This window comes from Castanea sativa, chromosome 7, assembly GCF_040712315.1.
Source record: "Castanea sativa cultivar Marrone di Chiusa Pesio chromosome 7, ASM4071231v1".
In the NCBI taxonomy this organism is placed as follows: Eukaryota; Viridiplantae; Streptophyta; class Magnoliopsida; order Fagales; family Fagaceae; genus Castanea; species Castanea sativa.
Genome location: NC_134019.1, coordinates 8,196,866 through 8,222,575, shown reverse-complemented (window position 1 = coordinate 8,222,575; position 25,710 = coordinate 8,196,866). Strand labels below are relative to the sequence as shown.

General features: G+C 35.3%; 3 protein-coding genes across 4 annotated transcripts; 2 read left to right on the top strand and 1 right to left on the bottom strand.

Moving 5' to 3' along the window:
• Nucleotides 1–2,448: 2,448 nt before the first annotated feature.
• LOC142643435 (biotin carboxylase 1, chloroplastic) lies at nucleotides 2,449–15,201 on the top strand. Of its 2 annotated transcripts, XM_075818062.1 has the most exons (17): nucleotides 2,449–2,810; nucleotides 2,896–2,967; nucleotides 3,238–3,569; nucleotides 4,216–4,357; nucleotides 5,988–6,086; nucleotides 6,199–6,255; nucleotides 7,514–7,585; nucleotides 8,842–8,931; nucleotides 9,389–9,448; nucleotides 9,818–10,003; nucleotides 10,115–10,207; nucleotides 10,379–10,460; nucleotides 11,409–11,515; nucleotides 12,818–12,893; nucleotides 13,361–13,407; nucleotides 13,569–13,631; nucleotides 14,683–15,201. In XM_075818062.1, the coding sequence occupies exons 2-17, from the start codon at nucleotides 2,923–2,925 to the stop codon at nucleotides 14,704–14,706; spliced, it is 1,575 nt and encodes a 524-aa protein (XP_075674177.1). In that variant the 5' UTR covers nucleotides 2,449–2,810; nucleotides 2,896–2,922; the 3' UTR covers nucleotides 14,707–15,201. The 2 variants fall into 2 exon arrangements, with proteins under 2 accessions (XP_075674177.1, XP_075674178.1); XM_075818063.1 differs by lacking the exon at nucleotides 2,449–2,810 and having other exon boundaries at nucleotides 2,894–2,967.
• Nucleotides 15,202–17,431: 2,230 nt separating this feature from the next.
• On the top strand, nucleotides 17,432–19,416 carry LOC142644710 (putative pectinesterase/pectinesterase inhibitor 24). Its single transcript, XM_075819283.1, has one exon. It carries the CDS (start codon nucleotides 17,598–17,600, stop codon nucleotides 19,317–19,319), a length of 1,722 nt encoding a protein of 573 aa, XP_075675398.1. The 5' UTR covers nucleotides 17,432–17,597; the 3' UTR covers nucleotides 19,320–19,416.
• A 512-nt stretch (nucleotides 19,417–19,928) lies between these two features.
• LOC142643394 (FCS-Like Zinc finger 14-like) lies at nucleotides 19,929–23,270 on the bottom strand. The gene is made up of 2 exons (XM_075818007.1): nucleotides 22,441–23,270; nucleotides 19,929–20,384 (listed from the first exon to the last, which is right to left on the bottom strand). Exons 1-2 carry the CDS (start codon nucleotides 23,001–23,003, stop codon nucleotides 20,225–20,227), a joined length of 723 nt encoding a protein of 240 aa, XP_075674122.1. The 5' UTR covers nucleotides 23,004–23,270; the 3' UTR covers nucleotides 19,929–20,224.
• Nucleotides 23,271–25,710: the final 2,440 nt, after the last annotated feature.

Below are 25,710 nucleotides of genomic sequence, written 5' to 3'. Positions count from 1 at the left end.
TTGTGTTGTGGGGAGATTAATCCTACGGCGTCGCACCTGGATCTCCCCACTCAACTGGGCAGTGGAAGCCGTCGTGCCAGTTCCCAGACACGATCAAGTAGTCGTCCTTCATGCCTTTGTTTGATTTGGGCAGACAGGAGATTAGCCTAATGGTGCTGGACCGAGATTTAATGTAATAACCTACATTAGAAAGTTTGTGGGACTCATATAGGAACACGACATCGTGCCATGTGAGGTTTAAACCCATCTGCTCGTTTAAAGCATCTACACTGCCTAGAACTCTAAAAACGTTTGGGAGGCATTGATCGGGACACAACCGGTGGTTGCGAAGGTACTCCCTAGTTACAGGTTTCATTGGAATGGTCATCCCACCCTCTATGAAGGCTATCATAGGGATGATAACCTCTCCCTCTTTCCTAGAACCGGCCACGGCTGTTGCCGGGCAGTATTCTAACCCTACGTCGCTGGGAATATGGTATTTGGCTCTAAAGCCTTCCATCCCAGCGGCGGTATCAACTAGACACTTGAATTTTCCCATTACAGAGAGACGATAGACTAAACTTTAAAAGGGAGAGTGTTTGTATTGGTAGCCGAGGACAAATATTGAGGAGAAAAGGTTTAGAATAGGAGCAAGAACTTACAAGGTTGAAGATGTGCAAATCTCCACGGTTTTCTGCAGGGAAAGGTATGATGGCTGATGTCTTGATGGGATTACCCCCTGAGGAATTAAATGAAGGCGCGGGTTCCCGAAGCGTCACGACGTGCGAAAAGACGGCCTCGAAATTATGTCTGTCCCGCCTAAAATTTCGTGGAGTAATGAGAACCGTTGGATGCCCATCTCACCGTTGAACGTGGGAGACAAAGAGTAACTTACAGTAATAAATGCGCGCGTTTTCGAAAATAAAACCGCCAAGTGGCATACTCTGGGACGCGAAACGATTTCCACACGTGGCATTACTCGCAAAGGGAGTAGAGCAGGTTCTCGTCGGATCAAAACCCTATTTTTCTCCTCGGACGTTGAAAATTAGAGTTTTGAGGGGCTATTGTGGGGGGTAAAAAGATCCTGATGGGAACATGGGCCTTTTGGGCCGTGTTAAGGAGGGCCGACCTGACCCTGGGTTTAGAAGTTGTTAATACTATGGATCAGCCCATGCGCCGAGGATCCGAGGACCCAGCCGAGGGTGAACTTACCCTCGGATGAGCACCAAAGAACTCGGGATTTCATAGTAAAGGTTAGGGGATGGCACAGTTAAGGCCAATGGTTAAAGGGGGAAACCCTAGAATCCCCCAGAAGCACCGGTGTTGAAGAAATGTCAAAGATAAAGGCTGCTACCTCCACATTAAAGACCCTGCACCTACCACCCTGGCCGCATTAATGGGGAGGTGACACTTGAACAGTGGAAGGGAAACTTCTAGTTACTGTTCAAAGGCACTAAGAAAAGAAATATCTAGGCTAAGGGAGGAGTTGGGGCAACACGTGTATAAAGTATTAAAAAGAAGAGTATTTAAGGGAGGACTTAGAACAGACAAGGGGATGGACTTTCTGTAACCTAAAAAAGAAAAAAAGACAAAGAGAGAGATAATATAAGAACAGCTCTCGGCTTACGTCCGAGGAGGCCCAATTACAATATTCCTTGTTGTTTTCAATTACTTGCAATCTTTAGTCTGTCATTTAATCCTCACCAACTTCTAACCTGGGTTTCACGCCCACACTCTACAAATTATTATTGTTTAAGGCTCATTGGGCCTGAGCCCATAACTGTTCTTGGGTCCAGGTGCAATTGTGCACTTACAATAACTATTGATATTTAATTTTCTAGAAATTTTTCAAGCATGGAGAATATTTGAAGAAGATGTAATTTAATTGTGAATTTATCAAAATTCACGTTCAATAAAAAGATATTAAGTAAGATTATAACCTTAAGCTGCAACCAATTTTATAACTAAATTTTATCCTTATGATTTACTTATTCCATTCCACTCTTTATGAACTCTCAAATGAAATGTAAAACTACCCATGAACAATCTCTTTAACCACGTATTTCCCATAATATTTCCTCAAAACTTTCAACCAGAAACTAATCATTGTTCGCGACGGGTGAGCTCATAACGGGGTAAATCGTTGGCCCAGGGAATTTTTTCAAAGTGCTAGTGTTTGGACTTAAACTAGGAAGCTCTTAGTCAAACCCAAGACAATCACTTTGAGACCAAATGCCCAACCACTTGGCCAACCCCACTGGATTTACCACCACGATCTCTTTAACCATTTGATAGTTAGTTAGAAGAAGATAAAAATTTGGAATTAAACCTCTTTTTTCTTTTTTTAATTTGATCCCATACAACTGTCAACGGTGACTTCTTGTACTTAAATTTCAGCAACTTTCTTATGTTTGGTAACTAGTTTCAATGTTTCATAACCTCATTCCCCGTGTACAAAATCATCTGGACCAATAAATGTTTGATTCATTGATTTCTTCCTCCTGTCTGTCTATTCTTGTTTTCGATAGCCCCCATGAATCCCAACCATTGATTTGCATTATTACAATTCTTGCACATTTGTTTTAATAGTTAATACTTAATACTAAACAAAATCTAAGTCCACGCACAGTTGAGAGTTTCCCAACCACTTTGGCGGAGCTTGCAACTTGCCAGTGCCACTTCCCTCGTTTTTATCGAACACCTCCTCACTCTTTTACCCTTCAAAAACCTCTTCCAACTCTCACACTTCTTTCTTCGACTCTGTCTCTGTTTCTGCCTCTCTAAATTTTGGATCAGAACACCGCCATTATCATTGTTCCCATTCCAAAGAGGTAGTTTTCACACTTACGGCTTTGATAATGATGCTAAAATTTATGTTCATTTTTGTTTATTTCAAATGGGTTTGTTTTGTTTTAGGCATTTTCTCCTTCTGTTCTGACAAAAATGGATGCCACACTGCCGTTTTGTAAATCTGTCACCTCACCTCCTGTAAGTCCCCTCTATACCCCATTTTATATTTGAATGTAGTTTTTGGTTTCAAGTTTTGCTCAAATTAGTGGATCTTTAAATGGAGTCACAATTGGATCTTTAACTATTATAACTCATTTTATTTGAATGTGAATTTGGTTCTAAGTGTTGGGTTTTGCTCAAATTAGCGAGTCTTCAATTGGGTCACAAATGGATCTTTACTTGTTACTGTTATTATTGTTATGATCATTATATTTGATGTTCTTTTGGGTTTTGTTAATCCAATGGAAGGGTTTATTTGTGGGGAGAAGTAGAGGAATCAGAGCTTCCCAATGTAGCTTTATGGTGGGAACTAGTAGAGTGAACTTTCCTCGGCAAAGAGTTGTGGGTGCCCAAGTTGGTGGTTATAAATCTAAGAAGCGTGGAGGAGCTCTCAATGCTACATGTCGTGCTGAGAAAATTCTGATTGCAAATAGAGGAGAGATTGCGGTTCGGGTCATTAGAACTGCTCATGAGATGGGGATACCTTGTGTGGCTGTTTACTCAACCATTGACAAGGATGCACTCCACGTGAAATTGGCAGATGAATCAGTTTGCATTGGTGAAGCGCCAAGCAATCAGTCGTAAGTGATTTATGATATGATTACCTTTCTTGTTCTTCTTCCTTAATCATTTGCTACCATTATATATTCATCATTATGTATGTCAACAACTCCTTGTTATTTATTTATTTATTTATGTTTTGGTGAGGGAATGGGAAATCTTATTGGGAGAAATGATGAGACTTAGTGAAAAGAGAGAGTAATATGTTATATGTATATAAAAAAAAAAAATTAAAAATATTTTGCATAGTGAAAAGAGAAAGTAATACGAATAAAAAAAAATTCTTTTCAACAAAAGTTTTAGATTCCAAGTTGGGAATAGAGTATTGGATTTGAAGGGTAAAGCATAAATATTTTTTTTAAATCTATTTTTAATAAGTAATTTGGCCCTAACGGGAAGAGGAGATCTGAACTAGTGACCTGCTTCATCTGTGTAGTCTGTGGCCAATTGTGCTACCCCTTGGGTAAGCATAAATGTCAAGTTGCATAGATTATGATGAATTCTCTCTCCCTCTCTCCAATATTAGGGTTACCAAAAATTTGGGGCTAAGGTTTGATTATTGTTGTATATTTCATCAATATATGTCCAAATATTTGTGTTTTCCTCTTTAGTTCTTGACTTGGTTGATAGTGGTGTAACATGAATATTGTTCTGCCCTTTTTACAGGTATTTATTAATTCCAAATGTTCTATCCGCTGCTATCAGCCATAAGTGTACAATGCTGCATCCTGGATATGGTTTCCTAGCTGAGAATGCAGTATTTGTTGAAATGTGCAAAGAACATCGAATCAACTTCATTGGGCCTAACGTAAGTACCTTAAGTAGTTCAAATGTTTCCTCATAAAAAGGATGTGAAGCTCATCCTCTAATTCCCAATAACCAATCTTTTGTCTTCCAAGAACAAAATCATCTTCTAAGAACAACACCAGACAGTGACATATCCCGGTGCTTATATAGACTATTATGAATTATATTTCTAATTTGAATCGACTTGAGAACTCCAATGATTTAATTACAAAAGTAGCCCTAACTCTAGGAAATAAAATAAGATACTAATTAATCTAATTAACTAATAAGACCTCAAATAAAATCCAATTGACCAACAAAAACATAATTTTTTCCAAAATAAGACTATATATGAATAAAATTTTCTTCATGCTTCCTGCATCAGTATGTCTATCATATCGTTGACTAAAGACTTTTTATGCCATGCTTTATTTTTATATTGGCAAAATCTGGCTTTAAAAAATATATATATATATATATATATATATATATATATATATATATATATATATTGCCTGCTATTTTATTAATGTTGTAGGTTGTAAACTTTCTTGATTTCATTCTGGTAGGTTTTATGCTAATTGATAGTTACTTAAGCTCATGAAGATTATTTTCCAAAAAAAAGAAATATATATAGGACCGTGTAAATTTGATTCCTCCATGATACTGGGCCTTTTCCAAGCAGAGAGAGCAGAAGGTTTAAGTATTTTTCGCTTGGTTAGCCGTAAATACTGATGGACAGATTTGGTGAAAGCTACTTATGATTGCTTATGTGGTGGGCTAAGATTGGGATGCTTATGATTTTTTGATAATTCAATAGTTGGGAGTGGGGGGATATGAACCCTGGATGCCTTCATTAAAAACACCAAGAGGTGCCAACTAGTTGAGCTAAAAGGCTCTTGGTAGGAATGCTTATGATGTTAGGGCTTAGAAAGGTGGAGGAAAGGTTTTCGGTATATGATAATAAGTTTTTTTTGACAAGTAATTATCGTCAATTAAAAAGAGCAAAAAGGGGTGCAACCCTAGTACGCGGGAAGTGTACCTAGTGTATGTAATATATTAGGGTGTGAAAGGATAGGATTGAAAATTTGAAAGGCAAATAGAGGATGAAGTTTATAAAATACGATTGTGAAATTTTCTGTACACAGCAGATAGGTGGTTCTTTTTGAGGCTGATTTGATGGGCCAATGGATGTAATATTCAAAGAACACTTGGGGGTTTTAGGGATTCAAAAAGGCAAGGAATGGGGGTATGGTTTGAGATTGTTAAGATGGAAAGAAAGGATCTTCATCACGGTGCTTTGCTGTTTTCCACTTGTTATAGTTACTAAAAAAATTTAAGTCAGCAATTCTGCAAAGAAGAGAGAGAGAGAGAGAGAGAGACAGCACTGGGAAACCTTACATCAATACTTAAACATGTATCAACTTTAGATATTGGTGTACCTTTTTTCCTTCCCCAGTTATAACATATAAGGGGTTTCTCTTATAAAAGACTCAAGGTTTAATTTGTTTTATGTATGATTTTGACTTTCTAAACAGACAGTTAAAAATTATGATTTATACATAGCTGTTATTGGGAGTCCATGGTAGAAGTCATTTCTTGAATTCCAAAAGTTTGCGCAAGAAATTTAAATTCTTGATTACTTTTTGCAGCCTGACAGTATCCGTGTTATGGGTGACAAGTCAACTGCTAGAGAAACGATGAAGAAGGCAGGTGTTCCGACTGTACCAGGAAGTGATGGATTATTACAGGTATAATGTGTGATTTGTGATGCTATATTATTGTTCATCTTGGTAAAAAGTTGTGGAACCACTTTTTTCTATCTTTTGGTAATTTTTTATTTTAAAATAATCATTTTCACAGAGCACAGAAGAAGCAATTAGGCTTGCCAACGAGATTGGATATCCTGTTATGATCAAGGTAAATAATCTTGTCTTAGTATTTGTTTTATAATAGTTATTAAACACTGCCTTTTGTGGCTGCAGGAATTGCAATGCAGACCCATTTCTACCTTTTACTAACTTAAGAGAAGTAGGAATTTTGACATGCTCTTGACTATAATACATCTGCTCTAATTTTTTTTTTCTGTGGCTTTTGATGAGTAACAAAAATGAAAATTGCAGAGTTCATACATGTCATTGGTACTAATAACATTTGTATTATCAATTTAGTATAGAAATAAATGGTAGAGTTATATACTGGCATACGCACCTACAAAATTAGTCAAGCTACTCATCAGATGCAAATTTTAAGCCTTTTTTCTTATTAGAAGAAAAATAATGTCACAAAATGCTGCAAACCATGACAATGTTTTCTACTTTTGGGCAGAAAAAGAAGGGGGGGGGGGGGTTTGGAAGACCTTATTCCTATGAGTTAGAGAATTTGGAGATTAGTTTTTGATAGTTTTGTGTATCAATGCTATCACAGTGTTAAGTTTCTTTTTCTATTCATTCAAAACTATTATTGTAGATTGAAGGTTACAAATTCATAGTCAGTTCGTTCTTTCTGGGTATCTTGCATATGGTTTGAGTGCGGCCTTTAGGTGAACTCATTGAGAAGTAGAGAGTAAACCATTAGGTGATGAACATATAAGTCCATTGCTTAAGTTCTGTAATTTAAGAAAAAACTTGCATTTCCTGTTAATGTGTTTAGCCACTTACAATTCCTGTCTTTCCTGTCAGAGGAGTTAATGAGAACATCAGATACTTGTTGACATTTTGTAGGTCTATTCTCTACTATCTCATGGTTTATATGTGTGCAAGCATGTGGGTATAAGAGATTAAACAAAAAATTTAATGATGAAATAGTTTTTGCCTTTTGTCAATGGGTGTGAATTCTTTAGAAGGGGTCAATCTTAGTATTTGGTGGAATAATGAAAAAGTATAAAAAAACTGTCAGTAAATCCTGTCTGAAATTGTATCAATATGATTGCAGAAAAGAAAAGGAAAAGAAACAAGCATGAAATGTTTAATGGATGGGTATTGGTATAACTTTTCTGAGATTTCAGGGTCCCTCTCTTGCCCAATTTGTACAATTCTTAAATTAAATGAAGCATCAATATATATATATATATATATATATATATATATATATATTCATAGGTAAATGAAGTATTAAAATCTTATCTTTATTCCTTATTGAATTTTCTGTGAACTGACAAACATATTATACTTTCAAGGCAACAGCAGGTGGTGGTGGCCGTGGCATGCGTCTAGCTAAAGAACCTGATGAGTTTGTGAAGTTGCTACAGGTATTGCCCCAAATGCATGTTTTTCCTGTCATGTTACTTGGGCAGATGCCTGCTATATTAAATACTGTATGATGTTTGAACTTCTGTAAAATTTAGTCATGTCTTCCTGATCTTCCTCTTGCAAGGTATACTAATAATGTTATGTTAGCACCTCCTTCCTATGTAAGAATGGTGTGGAGGGTGAAGGTGTGGGTTCAAAATCCACTTAATGCACGTATGATTTTACCTATCAAAAATAGTTGTAATAGATTATGAAATTATATTGTTGTATTGGTGTGTTTATTCTTTTCTCTTCCTCTTTTGACTGATGGAGTATAAAATAAACAATTTTTGTGAAATCTCTGAAGTTTTTGCTAGTTGCTTATTTGTTTGGTACTTAAGAAAAAGATACTTGTCCAAAATGCAGCATATTTGAAAAGCTTCGCCTAAACTGGAAGAGAAACTCAAAAGGTTACACTTCAATTTTATAAAATCTTAGAGACAGTAACAAGGAGAATACAATGAAAATTAGACTGAGAAATGTAGTAATTGCTTTATACAGAGTTTAAAGCTGAGATCTCAATTGTATTATTAGTTTATTACTTAGACATCAAATTCTAATGTCAAATAAATATTGAGTTACTGATGCTAAATATGATTAACTAATTGGAACCATTGATAGAAATTAGAATGACTGAAAAAAGAAAGTTCAGTGCTTGTTTTGCTAGCTTGTGATAATTGAGTGAACAAAAGCTATTATGTTAACCTGACAGTTTGTACTACTAAAGACCCAAACTGTTTTGATGGATATTTTTAAAGAATCAAGAATGATACTGACTGGCTTCACGCCCACAGGCTAAATTTGGGTTTCTAAAGCCAATAATATGTCTGTTACTCAGTGAAATTAGGAAGTTACACCTCGTGTAACTTTTGTTAAAGTTACACTGTCCAGTACTGCTGCTGATGTTGTTGCATGACTTGAAATTGGTTGTATATACATTTTCACTACTTACGTGCGTTAGTTTATGAAATTTTCTTCTGATAAATATAATCAATCTATATCATGAGAAATGATTTACCCTGTTTTCCATTATGGTTTGTTTGCTTCCTCTTAGATAATTGATCTTATATATCATAGTTGGTTTGAAATTTTTACTAAAAACTACATAGCACAATTTAATCTTAACAAATATATGCTACAAAGAATTTTATTTGTATAGTTCCTTTGAAATGATGGAGTGATGGAAATGTTATTTTATTTGTATGGACTTTTGCAGCAAGCCAAGAGTGAGGCAGCAGCTGCATTTGGAAATGATGGAGTTTATTTGGAGAAGTACATTCAAAATCCTAGGCATATTGAGTTCCAGGTAATTGCTGGGTGGGTGTTTTGATGTCTTTTCAAATGTGTGACCTCTTAACATTCTCAAATGAATTCTGGGTTGTTGATTTGGGACGTCCATAACCATAAAACGTTTTGAAGTCCAGGTTGACATGGATAGGTTTGTTCTGGAACTGAGATTTTATTTATTTATTTATTTTTATGGTGTGGAGTGCAGATATCATGTTCCTAATTCTCACTACTATGGATGCATATATAGAGTTGTTTGTTGACAACTTAACATCATTACATATTGAGTGTTGACATATGGAATAGTAAGATAATATTGGCCAACTAGTTATAAAATAAATTTTTTTTTAAAAATGACTAACCTAAAAATGAAAAAGAAAAAGGGTAAAATTTACGCTCTCCTTTTAATTTTAATTTGCCATCTAACAACTACTTGGAACTTTAACTTCATCCCTGCCATACTATATGGTTTTCAGGTCCTTGCAGATAAATATGGTAATGTCGTCCACTTTGGAGAGCGTGATTGCAGCATCCAGGTACCAGAACTCATTCCTTTTATTTTTGGGACATTTTGTCAAACTGAATTCAGACTGTTTTTTTTTTTAATTTAGCCATGAAAATGGAGTTTGCTTCATATCCAAAAATGAATAACCATGTATAAAGTTCTATTGGGCAAATGGAAATATCTGAAGGTGGTCAATTTTTTATGGGCTTTTGATAGCGACAATTCAAGAAAAATATAGAACTTATGTCCCAACTTTTATCCACAATTTGGCTTTTGTTTTGTTATGTTTGTACACTAAATTTATGAGGCTGTTTTAAAAGGCTTTTTGTTTTTGTAAAGTCTCTTTCAACTACTTTTGAAATGCGAGTAGTAAGCTCTCTTGACTATGGCTTTTGTTCAGAGACGGAATCAAAAGCTGCTGGAAGAAGCACCCTCTCCTGCATTGACCCCAGAGTTGAGGAAAGCAATGGGTGACGCAGCGGTTGCAGCAGCAGCATCTATAGGTTACATTGGTGTTGGAACAGTTGAGTTCCTTTTGGACGAAAGAGGTTCCTTCTACTTTATGGAAATGAACACTCGGATCCAGGTAGAAATATTTCTTGAGAATATGGATTTACATAAGCATGTCTAAAAGCTTGCCTGTTTTAGGGTGTACTAATTATATAATGTTTTCCCTTTTTTTTTTGGCGGGATTCAGGTTGAGCATCCTGTGACAGAAATGATTTCTTCTGTGGACTTGATTGAGGAACAAATTCTTGTAGCTATGGGAGAAAAACTCCGGTACAAACAGGTAATGAAAAAGGGATGCCTTAATTATAGGCATTTTTAGTTTTATTTTTTGGCAAGTGATACCTTGGTACCATAGTCACTTCCCCACAACCCCCAAAAAAGAAAAAGAAAAAGGGAAATGAAAGAAGTCCTAAACATAAAATTTAATTTATGACTTGGATTTTTTATATAGGAAGATATTGTGCTCAGAGGACATTCAATTGAATGCCGTATTAATGCAGAAGATGCCTTTAAAGGATTCCGACCTGGGCCAGGTACTTTCTGATAGTGTGCCTATGATCTCTGTCTTGCATGCATGTGAAAATCAATTGTTGCACCAAACCTTTCTGATACTGTCTTCTCAAGTTTGTTAGATAACTTGCTCCATTTGCTTACAGTTGGGCCTTGTAGGCTTGTAGCTGCTTTGCTAAATTTTCCTTTATTTTTCTTATTATAACATAGTCATTCCCTAATCAACCAGAAAGAGGTTTATAGTTCAATGCATACTGATTAAGAATAGTAAATGAAACAAATTAGCATGGTGGTTTTCAATCATTTTCTTTCTGCTAAGTAATTAATTAAAAAATGTAGAGGTTGGGCCTTGGTGCAACGGCAAGTGCCTTCTACCAAAAGCAACAATTCATGGGGTTCGAGTTTAGGAACCATCCTTTCCAAAAGTAGAAAAAAAAAGGGGTTAAGGATTCCTACCAATTATCTCTCCCAGATGCCACAAAACTGGGAGTTTTGTGCACTGGGTATGACCTTACCTTTTAATTAATTAAAAAATTTATGCACAAAAGGGCACAAGTCTTGTACATGTAAACTATACAAGGGAACAACTCAAAAGGAACAATTATCATCTAAAATTAAAAGATCAATAAACTCTCACAAATTTGAGTTGGACAAACAACTACTAGCTACCACCCAATCATTGACGTTCTTGATTGTTTAACCCTTGTACACTCCCTGTGGACTAGGGTGTTTCCTTTTTTGATATCAATAAATGTATTACTTATCAAAAAAAAATCATTGAGAGCATGCAGAATAGAAACTTCAGCTTCAGGATGGGTAAATTGACACCCCCTTGAAATTCTTCATTTTTATCTCTCTAAGTACACCACATGATACATGACTACCTTCCAGATTTCAATATTTTCTAAAGTAATGTATAATTGTTATCAATCTTTTCTAAGTGCTCCCAATCTTCTTTGTTTGGGCTACAGGGAGAATAACAGCATATTTGCCATCAGGAGGTCCATTTGTTAGAATGGATAGCCATGTTTATCCTGACTATGTGGTTCCTCCAAGCTATGATTCCCTTCTAGGAAAGGTATGTCTCACTTCTGCTGTTAGTATATGTTTGTCCTATGAAATGTGTGGTATGTATGAGCAGTTGACGCCATCAAGTTAATGTGCATGTGGTGGATTTGTAGGGATGTGTATCAACATGCTGTTGTATCTGTGTAGTCTGTGTCTCAGAATTTTTTGTGCATCAGTAATCGATATGGCTCAATTCTTGCAGTAGTTAAGATTACAGATGCAAAAAAGGGCCTTTTTCTGGCCAGCTAATTCTCCAATTTCTGTTTAGTTTTAATTGATTGATGTCGGGGTACGTAGGCTTATGTAGTGTGGATGCTTGGTGAAGTTTAAAAAACTTATTTAGCAAAATCTTCCTTCTCTAGACTGGGGACTGGCTTGTGAACAGAGAAGTTTCTTAAATTATACAACATTTCATTTTTGGATAAGTAAGAAAGCTTAATTGAAATGGAAAAACATAGATAACAGTAGCACTCAGGAAGTGCAGCAAAATTAAAGAAAATTACAACAATCAATATAGTCCAAAATTCTAGAAAAAGAATGACTGAACAAAGCCGCCATCCACTCATACAACGAGTTCAGGAATGCTCACTTGACCAGCATCATAGATTGGACAATGTCCTCAACTCAAACACCCTATTGTTTCTATCCTTCTAAATGGTCCACATGATACACAATGAAATTGCATTCCAAATATCTCCATTACAATGCCTAGAAAACCGCCCCTTCCACCATGCCAATAAATCCACCACCCTCTTCGGCATAAACCAATGGACCCCAAATATTCAAAGAGCTAACATTCAAAGGTTTCAGCCACAGAGCAGTGAACGGTGCAACATTCTGAGTTGTTTAGTAATAATTTTGATTTTTTTTGGTAATTATTAATTTAGATTTCTGAACAGGTTTCATTTGGACTTGCTACTGAACAATGGGATTAAATCAGTAATTAAAAAAATGATTGTTGAATAAAGGAATGAAAAGCATGCATTGTGGCTTCTGGTTTGAGTAACACAATTTCGGCTAAATATAGCAAGTGGTAAATTTCAGCCTTTATATCTCTTACATGTGATACATCAAGTGTCTTATACTATCTGTGGACATTTTTATCATGCATATAGTTCAAGATAAAGTACGTTAGTGTTCGTAAACTTTCCCTGTCCCCTGAGCATTGGTTTAGGTGATGGATGAACAGCTTATGCTTGTGTTGAACTTGATAATCTAAAATTTCAATATCCTTGGGGTTGCTCCTCTAAATTGGAAGTTTTAGCTACAAATTTTTCTAATCAGTTTTGGCAACTTTGGTACTAAAATGCAGCTTATTGTATGGGCTCCAACAAGAGAAAAGGCAATTGAGCGCATGAAAAGAGCTCTTAATGACACTATTATTACTGGTAATTTTACTAGTTCTGGATTAAGATTATACCTCTCTCTCTCCATATGTTTTTTTCACTTTACACTTCAATTTCTGGGTGTCATGTATGCTAGGCATTCAGTCTACTGAATGTGATAGGTTGGTATGGGACCCAGAATATTATCCTTAAACAGCCTGTGTTGCCAATTATGAGCTGTTATAAGTTCTAAGTCTTCAAATCTCCTTTACTAGTTAATGGATTAGGTATTTTTTGAAGAGGGTTTTTCCCTGGTTTTGCCTTTATTTGGTATGAGCTAATTTGATTGCCCTTTAGTCAAGATCTTGTAGTTGATAGGTGTCCGTACTTCCCTCTCTATATTGTGTTTTCATTCATAGACTCATTGATTGTAATTGTCCTGTGCCTAAAATCTATAGGTTTTCTTGACTGATCCTCTCTTGGAATTCTTGATTAATCTAAGTAGTTTAATTCTGATCACTTTTCCACAGGAGTTCCAACAACCATTGAATACCATAAACTTATACTTGATGTGGAGGTAGGCAACCAGAACATGGATCCTTTATTTTAAAATCTTTATTTAATTCATCTTTGTTTGTGTCTCTGTACATGTATGTTTCTTCTCTCTTTTAAGTGATATGAACGCAGAGAACTTCAAAAGTTTTGGATCTAATTTGTGAGTTTTGCCGGTTATTACAGGATTTCAAAAGTGGCAAAGTTGATACTGCCTTTATCCCAAAGCATGAGCAGGAATTAGCAGCGGTAAGAAGCTGATTGATCTTAAATATTCACATATACGTATACATATACATCCATCCATACATATATATAACTGTGATTTTTAATTTTTTTTTTTTTTAAATTATCACTTTTATCTAGCCTGTTTGGTATCTTGTATACTTTTTGGCACATGCCACATTTATTACTTTATGTTTAAAAAATTTTCATTAAATTGACTCCTATTTGGTTCATTGTTTTCAAATGTTTTGCAAGCCTATGCTGTTAAAACGAATTTCTAGGCAGCCCTTGATTTATGTACTTTGTTCAAATTCGAACTCCAAATCCAGGTTTACAAATAAAATTTCATAAGAAATTCTGAAAAATGCATTTTGCCACGACTTTCAGTTTTTAATTAGCTTCAAGAATTTTTTTTTTTTAAAAAAAAAAAAATTCCATTATGTAATACTCTTTTCTGTTCAAAATAAATAGTTATCTAGTTGTGAAAAGAGTTTTGAAAGTTTCCATAGTTATAACTATGGATAAATGCGAGGTAGAAAGTCAGAAAAATTTAATACATTTTTTTAATTTGACTATTTTTCTCCTTATCTTTTTATTTTATTCCAATTTGTTTTTTAACCATTTGTTAAAATACTTTTTTTCCCTTAATTTGTGCTTTTAGGAAGATCAATTTCCAATTAGCAATAGTGGTAGTTTTAGTAATAGTGGTAGTTTTGGAAATAGTGAAAAGCAAATACCAAAGAGTCTTATTCCAATTATATATACAGATATCAGAATATTGACCATCCCTCCAATTAACTAATATCACCTAAAGAAATTAGCCATGAAGGCACAGATCCAATTAATTGAATCAGTTTGTACAGGTAAAACCTCAGCAAAAAAAAGAGAAAAATAAAAAAAATCCCCTAAACTGTGCATGACATTAGCTATTAATACTGCTTGAAGATGGTTGGTGTTTCCTAGTAGCTACATTTGATAGATATTCTACCTTAAGCTGGTTTGTGTGTGTGTGTTTGTGTTCGGTTAGTTTTTTTATGAAATAATTTATATACCAAATTGGTGTGTGTGCCTGCAGCCCCATAACCTGGCAAAGATCTAGCTGCCACAGCTTCTTTAGACGGATCTGTTGCTCTGGTATTTCAACCTTTTTCAGTTCCCAGTTCTAAAAAATCAAAATGGTTGCTTGCTATTGATTGTGGTGGAAGGAGGAAATACCGAGTGCTGTCATATGATGCTGCAGAAGCCTTTCGCTAGATGTTGAATTTTTTCTATTAAGCATCCTGAGTGCAATGATCCTGTTCTTTTTGGGGTATAATGCACCCTTTCTGATGGGGAAAAGCATGTAGGCTTGGTGTGTTTCTTGCTAGCTTTGGCTATAACTCGGCATGTATCCTCTGATTTTCAGCTTCAGACCAAATTCAATTATTAACCTTATGTTTTTGAGGATGAATAGAAATTATGAAGGTAGTAACACTTTATAGAGTCACATTATTGTTCAATATAATATAACAAATGTTGAATACATAACTGAACATATTTCTGATGTGGTACTGGACATTGTGGACAATGTAGACTTGTCTTTTATTTTTGATGAGTGGAGTTTCTGTTGGACACCTAGAGTTCAAACATGGCCAGACAACTACGTGCACTAATGAAATCTTAATAATAATAATAAAAAAAACGATTAGGATGGTTAAACACTACGAATTATTTGAATTTGGCACATGATATGAGGCTATGAGTTCAAGTCTTCATTATCTCATCACCAAATTCAAGTTGATTTTTTCCACATTACCTTGAGTTGGAGGATGTTTGTATTTATTGTATTTAATGTAATTTCCATTTTTATTGTGCAAATAGCCAGCCTTTGATTATGGCCTGAATTATGGCATATATCAATTCACCTTGACTCACAACCTAATCAAGGGACCTCTAGGTCAACTCTCTCTTGTATCTCTCTCTTAATCTCTTAATACAAACTTACAAATAGTTTTTTGTATTTTCTAATGTTTGGTAGCAATATGATAAATGAGTCAAAGGAAAACTATTTTTAGTCAACGGAAAAAGTATGACTTATTTTAAAAGATTGTTTTCTACTAATTTTTTTTTAAAAACAACTCTATCTCACAATAAACTAAATAAGAGAAGTTATGAGATTGTTTTTCAACTCATATAAAGTTGCTACCAAACATAAGAAAATGAGATAGTTCTATGGAAAATGCTTTTTAGAAAATGACTTATTTTCTAAAAAACATCATTACTAAAATAAACAGAGCTCAAGTTCACAAGAATTATGCATTTTTTAGACCATATTAGATCTAATAGTGATAAATCACTATTTCTCATGCCATTAATATAGTCATTAATGCTAGATTTAGGGGATATCCTAGTGTTATTGACTGCCTGTCAAACTTTTTATTTTCTTTCTTCCTCTTCTTTCTTTTTTTTTTTTTTTTTTTTTTTGGATAAATGCACTTGTGAACCTGCAGATTTTCATCCATCTCTACCTTAAGTGCAATCTCGTATAATTCTATGCACCATGCTTATGGTTATCCTAGCAACTCTATATGCAGCATGATGAGTCTTTTGAGACAAGTTCATTTGTTGAATTTTGCTTTTTACGAGTTCGACACCAACTCTAATATGTTAAAGAGAACTTAATTTCATAAGAAAAACTAGGCTTGTTCTGGATTTCTAAGGAATAAAACACTATCTTAGAATCAATTTGTAGAGAAGATGAAATTGAATTAAAATAAATTCTATCTTATCTTGATCTTTACAAGCTTATCAATTTTATCTTTATCTCTAAAGATTGGACTTGGTTTTAACTTTTTTCCTAGGATAAACCTCACGCATTTTCCTTCAGAAAACCAGTATGTAAGTATTTTAAAAGAATGAGGTCATGCTAAAGAAGATCTGCAACTCAAAAAGTTAGGAATAGCCGTGCAAGGTTACGGAGAAAGAGAAAATAGAAAAAAAAAAAAAAAAATACTAACATAATATTTTCTACAAGGGAGCAGCTTGTGTCCAGTGAAAGTTTTCACAGGACATGTTAGATTGCGGACACGTGTCCACTCTTGGACACGTGTCCGAATCCTGCCGTGTCCAGTGAAAATTTTCACTGGACACAAGCCTTTCCCTTTCTACAATTAACTGATGTGATCATGTGACAAGTAATAAATGTTTAATAATGACATGGATAGTTGGCATTTTTTAACAGTTAGATCTCTTAGTCATCTTTATACATAAATATAGAGTTTTTCACCGTATAAAAAAGAAAAGTCATGTTCATGTTCTTCTCTCTCTTCGTTCTGTTAATAACTAATAATTCAAGCATCCTAGGTAAAATATGTCATAAACTAGTCCTATGTTTTTTTTTTTTCTTTTCTATACCAATTTTATATTTCAAAAAATGTTAATTATGTTCTAAATTGAAGATGTCTCAATATATTTTGAGAAATATCCAGCTAATGTGAGATCTGTTTTCCAAAATTAATCAACCTTTTTATGAAGTATTGGACATCCATTGAAGACTTTGTGAGCGAATAATGATATTGTGAATATTATAAACTAAACTGCTACAACCTGCTGGAGAGGAAGCGTATCTATTTCCAAAACCGTGTCTATGATACTCCAACAGCTTTCACTGTTAATTTTTTTACTCAAATGAACTAATGCTACTAGCTGGATATGAAAAATAAAACAATTCCATGACCATTTATATTTTAATGGCAAATAAACAAGAAGGTTTAGCTTTATTTTATTTTTCTTTGCTGGTAAGAGATATCAGATATCCCTACACCAAGAGCACCCAAGTGGTCAAATCTATGATGTTTCAACATGATAAGCACTCCAATAGTTGAACCTTTAAAATACTTACCTAGGAGAATAATGCCTGGCACGTTCTACGTACTCTTGCTTCTATATATCTAAAGAAGGCTCTACCCAACCACCATCTCCTAATGTGAGAGCAAAAAAAACATAGACAAAATGATAAACATGTCTTCTTTCAAAGCCTATGGCAAAATTGATGAAGCTGAGCAATTAAAGCTTGAAGCTCGTCAGAAGACCCGAAAGAGAGTCATCATCATAAGTATATCCTCCATAATTCTTGTTTGTGTTATAGTGGGTGCAGTGCTTGGAACTTCTCATAGTTCCAGAGAAAATTCTCAAAGTGGTGGTACTTCTCAGTCTTCAGCTGCTTCTATTAAAGCCGTTTGTGACCTTACCTTGTACCCAAATACTTGTTACAGCAGCCTTTCTCCACTGAATAACTCAAGCCACATTCAGCCAGAGGACATCTTCAAGTTGGCAACCCAAGTGGCCATGAATGAATTGTCTAAAGTCGCTCAATACTTCTCGGGTCACAATGCTTTTAATGGTAGCGCTGACAACATGACTGTCGCAGCCTTGGAAAATTGTGTCCAACTTTTGAGCCTAGCACTGGATCATCTCAATATGGTACTGTCCTCTGGGTCATTAACATTGCTAGAAGCTGCTGATGATCTCAAAACTTGGCTGAGTTCAGCAGGTACTTACCAGGATACATGCAAAGAAGGCTTTGAGACTGCAAATGCAACAGTTAAGACCAGCATTACCAATTGGCTACAGAATTCTACTGAACTAACTAGCAACTGCCTTGCCATCATATCATGGATTTCAAATGTAGAAAGCTCTTTAAAGCTTAGACGGCTAATGAGTTTCACTGGGCACTATGAAGATCCAGAGTGGCTGAATCCTAAGGATAGGAAGCTACTTCAAAGTTGGGATGTGAAGAAGCAGGCCAACATCATTGTGGCACAAGATGGTTCTGGCCAGTACAAAAATATAAGTGCTGCCCTTACTGCAGTCCCAGATAAAAGCACAAACAGGTTTGTGATATATGTGAAGAAAGGGACGTATTATGAAAACGTAAAGGTCAATAAGAACAAGTGGAACATTGTGATGGTTGGTGATGGGATGAATGATACAGTTGTATACGGTAGCCTCAATAATATTGATGGGACTCCAACATTTTCAACAGCAACATTTGCTGTAACTGGCAAGGGCTTCATTGCTATAGACATGGGGTTCAGGAACATTGCAGGTGCAATCAAGCATCAGGCAGTGGCCTTATTGTCAGACTCGGACCATTCCATCTTTTACCGGTGTTTTATTGATGCATTTCAGGACAGCCTCTATGCACATACCAACAGGCAATTCTACAGTGAATGCAATATCACAGGGACAGTTGATTTCATCTTTGGAAACTCAGCAGTGGTGTTTCAAAACTGCAACATACTGCCTAAAGAGCCTTTACTTGGCCAGCAAAATACCATCACAGCACAAGGCAAGTTTGACCCAAATCAGAACACTGGAATCTCAATCCAGAATTGCACCATTTTCCCATATGGATATGCAAACTTGAGCTGCCAAACATACCTTGGAAGGCCTTGGAAGAATTACTCCACAACTGTATATATAGGTAACAGTTTGGGGAGTCTTATTAACTCTAGTGGATGGTTGCCATGGGTAGGCACATCAGCTCCAGACACCATATTTTACAGTGAGTTTCAAAATTATGGACCCGGTTCATCAACAAATGATAGAGTCCAATGGAAGGGGGTGAAGAACATGACCAGCCACCAAGTCAGCAAATTCACTGTGAGTTCATTCATCAAAGGGGATAAATGGATCCCGGCTGCAGGTGTTCCATACAAATCAGGTCTGTGACTGTGGTACATTTCATGTAAGGAAAACAGCAATGTGATGCATATATATGTGGTTTCACTAACTGAAAAACTAAAGGAATTATTTTTTTTTTTATTCAGCCATATGGTTCTTTTATTCATCTTAAGACAGTCTATCAAAATAGACAGCACATTACACATTTGACAAAATTGGAAAGAAAAAGCAGCGCAAGATCTGACCTTTTTTTTTTCGCAGATCAAATTCAAAAAACTAACTGGGTCCCTTCAGTTGTATTCAAAAAACTTGCTCCTACCATGTTATGTTCACTTTGATCTCTCTGCTAATTTTTAATATGCTTATTTACTAAAAGTTGGTTAAAGTCCATCAAACAAAAAAATAGTTGGTTAAAGTATAATTGCACATAGAAAAAAACACAAGACTTTAAATGTCTAACAAGAACAAATAAACAAAAGAGTTAAAAAGAAAAAAACTGCATCCATACATTATACGCCCACCATTAAGCAATTAGTGGCAGCTGAATATGCCAATTCTGTCAATATCGACTTTGGCTTTTTCAAGCGATGGACCACCCTAGTCTTAAAAGTCATGGAAACAGAAAGATATCTGCTTCTCAAACTTGACAATAATACATTGAGAGTTAAAAGTATCGGGTACTGATAATAGAATGATTACTATAATGTTCTCAAAATACAAATCTACATATGTTTCCCTCTATCGGTTCAAAAAGAAGTTTCTATTCATCAAAATATCTCCCATCTTAAGAAATCTCCATGCAATCAGGGATACAGAAACTACTTGTTCAAACCCTCTCTCTCAAATTTTTTTTTTGTCTATAGTTTATTGTGCCGGTGATAACAGTTTATTTGGACAAGCTTCCACGTTCTTTACTTTCATTTTATTTACTTATATAAGAATCATGAAATTTTCTACGCCGCAACAACCCCAGCAAAAAACATCAATGGACCGGAGCAGGGAGACACGGAGTAATCAAGGGGCTTCAGTGCTCCAGACACGAACTTCTCTTTATAATCTTCACTTCTAATCTGTTTGTCCCGGCACTCAGCACTGCAAAATGCCTTCTCCCCTCTGCAAAGGTCCATAAATGCTTCATCAGTGAAAACTATATGAAGGGTGGATTGAGAAGGTGCTAAATTTTAACTCCAAAATTATCTCCAGGGTTTGAATTTTCAATCATAAACCCGAAAGAATCAACACCACATACAGAAGCAAACAATACCAACTGAGCACTCCACTAACATCAAATATCTTAAATACAATGAGGCCAAGGGGGGGAGGTCGGGGGAAAAGGACTGCTAACTTGTGTTGTGAACCACATAATAACCAATGCAATTACACATACCAAAATCCCACCAAACCAAATTTATAGTCACAACTGACAAAAGGTGGCCGACTACAATATTTTTATATGGTTAAATAACAAAGAATTTTATCAGTACGCTAAAAGGAAAGATCTGAAGGAAGAGATTCCTAGAGATTACAACCGAAGACTTAAACAATCCATAAAATCAAGTAAAAAATTACAAGAAAACCCATAAATCTGCATGCCTCATGTATAAATTACAATGGGATTTCTATTGTTCATGCAAGTGACAATGAAAAGCCCAACTCCTAACCTTGACTGAATTATTCCAAAATGCAAACTCTGAAAGCCATTTCGGAAACCCCTAACTTTCTCAATATTTTCTGTGATGGAATTGCTTGGGACCTATTTCTCATAGCAATTGGCCCTTGATATAGGCTTGACATGCAATCATCAAATGGAATTGCATCTCACTTGTTTCTTTTCATAATTACAACAAAAGAATGAGGCATAATAATGGCTTATCAAATAATTGATATAGAATGGGCCAAATCCCAATATACATTTCTACAAAATTGAAGAGATTTCATTTATTGATATTCTTATAGCAAGATAGCAGCCATGGGGACTGCAGAACCCACATCAATATACACATCTGTGTCCATTTTGCTGTCCCAAATGAAGAGAAGCACATTTAGAACTAATCATCCTGGTTACTCCTACGATATATGTGCAGCCTAGAAGATAGAAAATTAAGCAATAATAAAAATTTATTCTAGATCTGCAAGAGATGGCCATGCTGATATACATTTATGTAGAAAGATTTCTGATAAAGTATCAACAATGACTAGGTTAGAACTTAAATAATTCACCCAGTCAAGCCATATGAATGCCTCAGATTTAAAGGGTCATAATACAATCTGACAACGATTTGAGGTTTGCAATTTCTGAATGGACTACCAACTAGAAACCTATATATGTTCTATTAATGGTATTATCATTCAAATAGCTCCCATAAAAATTATCACAGGGAAAAAAGTTTCTGTTTCTAATATGCACTTCTGTTGAGACCATTGACAAGGATCTCAAAGAGCCCCAAACCATTTACATACTCATCAGAACAGCCTGTACCCAAAGACTAGACTCTAAATATGGAAAGCAATAATAAAGCTCCCAAGTTCCAAGAAATCATCAACCAGACCCTCCACTTTATTAGTCTATTTCAAAGGCTACACAAAAACAAAAATTTGTCATATAATAAGAACCAGTTAACAAATCCACTCATCAGTCAGTCCTCACTCATCACTAAATTAATATCTGCATCTATCTATTTCCATTCAAGAACTAGATATATTGATGAATTACCAATTGTCCCAAAAACTTAAGCTGAATTGAACTTAGGATCTCCTGCTATGATACCATGATGAATTACCAATTATCCCAAAAGTTAAGCTATTACTATTGCCTATTAGGAAATGGTGAATTTAATCATTTAAACATAATTCTAACAAACCATAATAATAACAAATACAAAGCCAACAAACTTCATATGGGCCATAAACCCATTTGAAACACAAAGATTCCAAATAAAAACATATCAAGAACCAACCAAACAACAACCATAATTCAAAAATTCAAACATGCTTCCAAAGTGTATTTTGCGCTGGCTTCAACCTAAAGTGAATCAATCATTTATAGAAAATCAATTCAAAAACTGAATTTGAAAAGCAAATCAGACTCCAACCAAAAGACACAGAAGTCACAGATCATTCACAACAATTACAACCACGCCAACCAAAAAAGTAAGTAATTTTTTTGTACCTGTACATGAAAATATCCAGTCCATGAAGCTGCTTCTTGCAAAGATAGCAAGAGCTAAGAAAATCAGCAGTCCAAATCTCCATATAGGCATCACCAAAATTGACAGGAGAGGCAGAGAACACTCCTACCCTTCTATCACTCACCACACAACAATCACCACCACCACCACCACCACAACCAACAACCCCATCAAGCTTATCATCAAAATAGACACGTTTCTCAAACTTGGTCCCCAAATGAGATATCACACAAGTATAGCTCTCAGACAATTCATCCACCTCATCCTCAAAGGCCAAATCACTGAGCCTGCCTTTGAAATTAGCAGTAGCAGCTTTGGCAGAGGACACTATGGGGATTGGTATAGGTGGTGCTGGTGTTACATCAGGCTTAGTTTGGTGGGTCAAATCAGTCATGGCAGCCACTATGCCAAGCCCAACCACACCTCCCTGGACAAAATTCCTTGGAGATTTGTTGGAGGGACTTGGTAAAGAGAAAGACTCTGAGAGAGTGGTGAAAATGGAAAGATTTAGAGTGGGTTTCTTTTTTGGTTGTGAATTCTCCATTTTTTATGGAAAATTGGCTACTGGGTATCCCTCAGAATCCACAATTTTGGTGAAAAAGTTAAGAACTTGTTTTAATTCAGAGCAAGTTTTTAGCTTTTTGATTAAAGAAAGGAAGAGAGAAAGAGTTTTCACTGTTTTCAGGTCTAGGCAACATTGAGATTATACCACACACAGCATCACAGAGACTCTCAGACTCAGAGTGATGTAGAAGCAAACACAGAGAGAGAGAGAGAGAAAGCACCTTTCAGCTCTCCTCTGGTCTCCAACGCCTGTGGTTTTGAGAGGTGGAATATAAACAGTTTGTTTGTAACAATAATTGCTTTTTTTCTTTTTTGGGTCATGATATTGAATAATGAATAATAATTGCAATACGTCTAAGTACAATACGATTCTATTAAAAAAAATGTATGTATAAATTCTACGTGATACAATCAATTTTTCACAATTTTTTTTTCATTATGAATGGGAGTAAGGAGAAATTAGATTATACATGGATTTTAGTCAACTCAATTGATGGTTCCAGCTAACCCAATAAGTTTTATAATGTATATGAAATATAGACTCGAAATTTCTTCTATGCCATACACTAATTGCCGTCTTGATCGGATGACAAAAATAATCTCTTCTACGCTAGAACCAATTTGTGCATTAACATAATAATAGAAGGCAATCATTATTAAGAAATACAAGAAGTCTAAAAAAATATAATAAATTATAAATGATAGACTATAAAATGGTGTCACCGATGAGTAGAGTATAATTAATAATAACTTATCATCTCTTAATAATTGTTTGAATATTTAAAAAAAAAAAAAAATTGTTTGAAAGAATAACATGGCGATAATGTTGTGGTTGTCATTTTCCCTTTTTTTTTTTTTTTTTTTTTTTTTTTTTTTTTTTCGTCTTCTTAAAATCGCCCCTAAGTTTGTTTAATCATGTTCCTTTCAAGTTTCGAGATTCCTTTGCAATTATTAATTCATTTTTTTATATGAATAATTCATTATAGATTATTTGTCTTTTCCTATGTAATTTAACTTTGTCTTCCTTTTAGTATAACTTCTTAGAGCATCCACAACAACAGTGATGTTAAAAATTTAACTTTTTAATTCCACAAAAAGTTACTTTATCTATTTTACCTACTCACTTTACAAAACATGCTGCAGCAGTGGATTTATTTTAGCTTTCAACACAATAAAATAATATAAACATCACAATAAAATAATATATCCACTACAATAAAATAATATATTCATTACAATAAACAACAATCACAACTACCCGCAACCGCTACCATCGACTCTTCCACCGCCACTGCAATAGCTACCGTCGCCACCACCGCTGCCGCTGCCGCTGCCACCACCACCGTCGCCGCCGATTCTTCCACCACCGCAACTGCCACCGCCATCAACTCTTCCACCACCACCACTGCAGTCATTACCGCCGCCACTACCGCTACAGCCACTGCCACCATTACCACCACCACCGATTCTTCCACCACCTCGGTTGCCGTCGCCACCGACTCTTCCACCACCGCCCAAATTATACTTATACATTTTTTTTTTTACTAAAAAAATTTCTCAATCATCATGATAGCGTAACAATAATATTTTATTTTAACTCCAAATTATATATATACAAAACTCAAACTAAATTATGAAATGGAGAACTTTATAAGAAAAAATATAAAATAAAATACATATTATAGCTGGAACAATGTAGTCCATAGATTACTCACATACATAACTCAAACTAAATTACAATAAAACTCACACACTCGTACAAGTTACTACGACTCGCCTTGCAATTGCCATAAATGTTCAACAAAGTCCTTCTGGAGTTGAAAATGAATGTCTCGGTCTCTAATGCGTCCATACCTCTCAATGTATGACAGAAATCCATCATTTTGTTCATGTAACACTTGCATAGGAGGATTATCCACTCCATCAATTTGTTCATAATCCAAGTTTACCACTTCATTATCATTCTGCTCATCTTCAACAATCATGTTATGGAGAATTATGCACGCTTTCATGATCTTTTGGAGTGTTTCAAGATGGAAAAAGCGTGCAGGTCCACAGACAATTGCGAAACGTGCTTGAAGCACTCCAAATGCACGCTCAACATCCTTCCTATACGCCTCTTGGGTTGCTGCAAATAATTTTCGCTTAGGTCCTTGTAGAGATGGGATTGTTTTCACAAATGTTGCCTACTTTGGATATATGCCATTAGCAAGGTAATATCCCATTGTGTAGTCATGACCATTGATTGAGTAATGTACTACAGGACCACGTCCTTCAGCAAGTTCATTAAATACATGAGACCGCTCTAACACATTAATATCATTATTTGACCCAAGTAACCCAAAAAATGCATGCCATATCCAAAGATTATATGATGCTACTGCCTCCAAAATAATAGTAGGCTCACGAATATGACCACAATATTGACATTTCCATGCAGATGGACAATTTTTCCACTTCCAATGCATGCAATTAATTGAATCTAACATACCTGGAAAACCTCGGCATTCGCCATGAGCTAACAGTCTAGCAATGTCTTCATTGTTTGGCTTTCTCAAGTATTTCTTAGAGAAAACATCAATTACCGCAGTAACAAATTTTACAAACTTTCTAATGCAGTAGTTTCTCTAATCCACACATATTCATCTACCAAATCCCTCCATACTCCATACGCAAGCATTTTAAGT

What these genes read in the sequence shown, in the direction of transcription:
- LOC142643435 (XM_075818062.1), top strand. Translation starts at nt 2,923, where the DNA reads ATGGATGCCACACTGCCGTTTTGTAAATCTGTCACCTCACCTCCT. An exon ending in ATGATTCCCTTCTAGGAAAG is followed by an intron (nt 11,516 to 12,817) that starts GTATGTCTCACT and finishes ACTAAAATGCAG; the next exon opens with CTTATTGTATGGGCTCCAAC. An exon ending in TAATGACACTATTATTACTG is followed by an intron (nt 12,894 to 13,360) that starts GTAATTTTACTA and finishes ACTTTTCCACAG; the next exon opens with GAGTTCCAACAACCATTGAA.
- LOC142644710 (XM_075819283.1), top strand. Translation starts at nt 17,598, where the DNA reads ATGATAAACATGTCTTCTTTCAAAGCCTATGGCAAAATTGATGAAGCT.
- LOC142643394 (XM_075818007.1), bottom strand. Translation starts at nt 23,003, where the DNA reads ATGGAGAATTCACAACCAAAAAAGAAACCCACTCTAAATCTTTCCATT. An exon ending in CTGGATATTTTCATGTACAG is followed by an intron (nt 20,385 to 22,440) that starts GTACAAAAAAAT and finishes GGACCTTTGCAG; the next exon opens with AGGGGAGAAGGCATTTTGCA.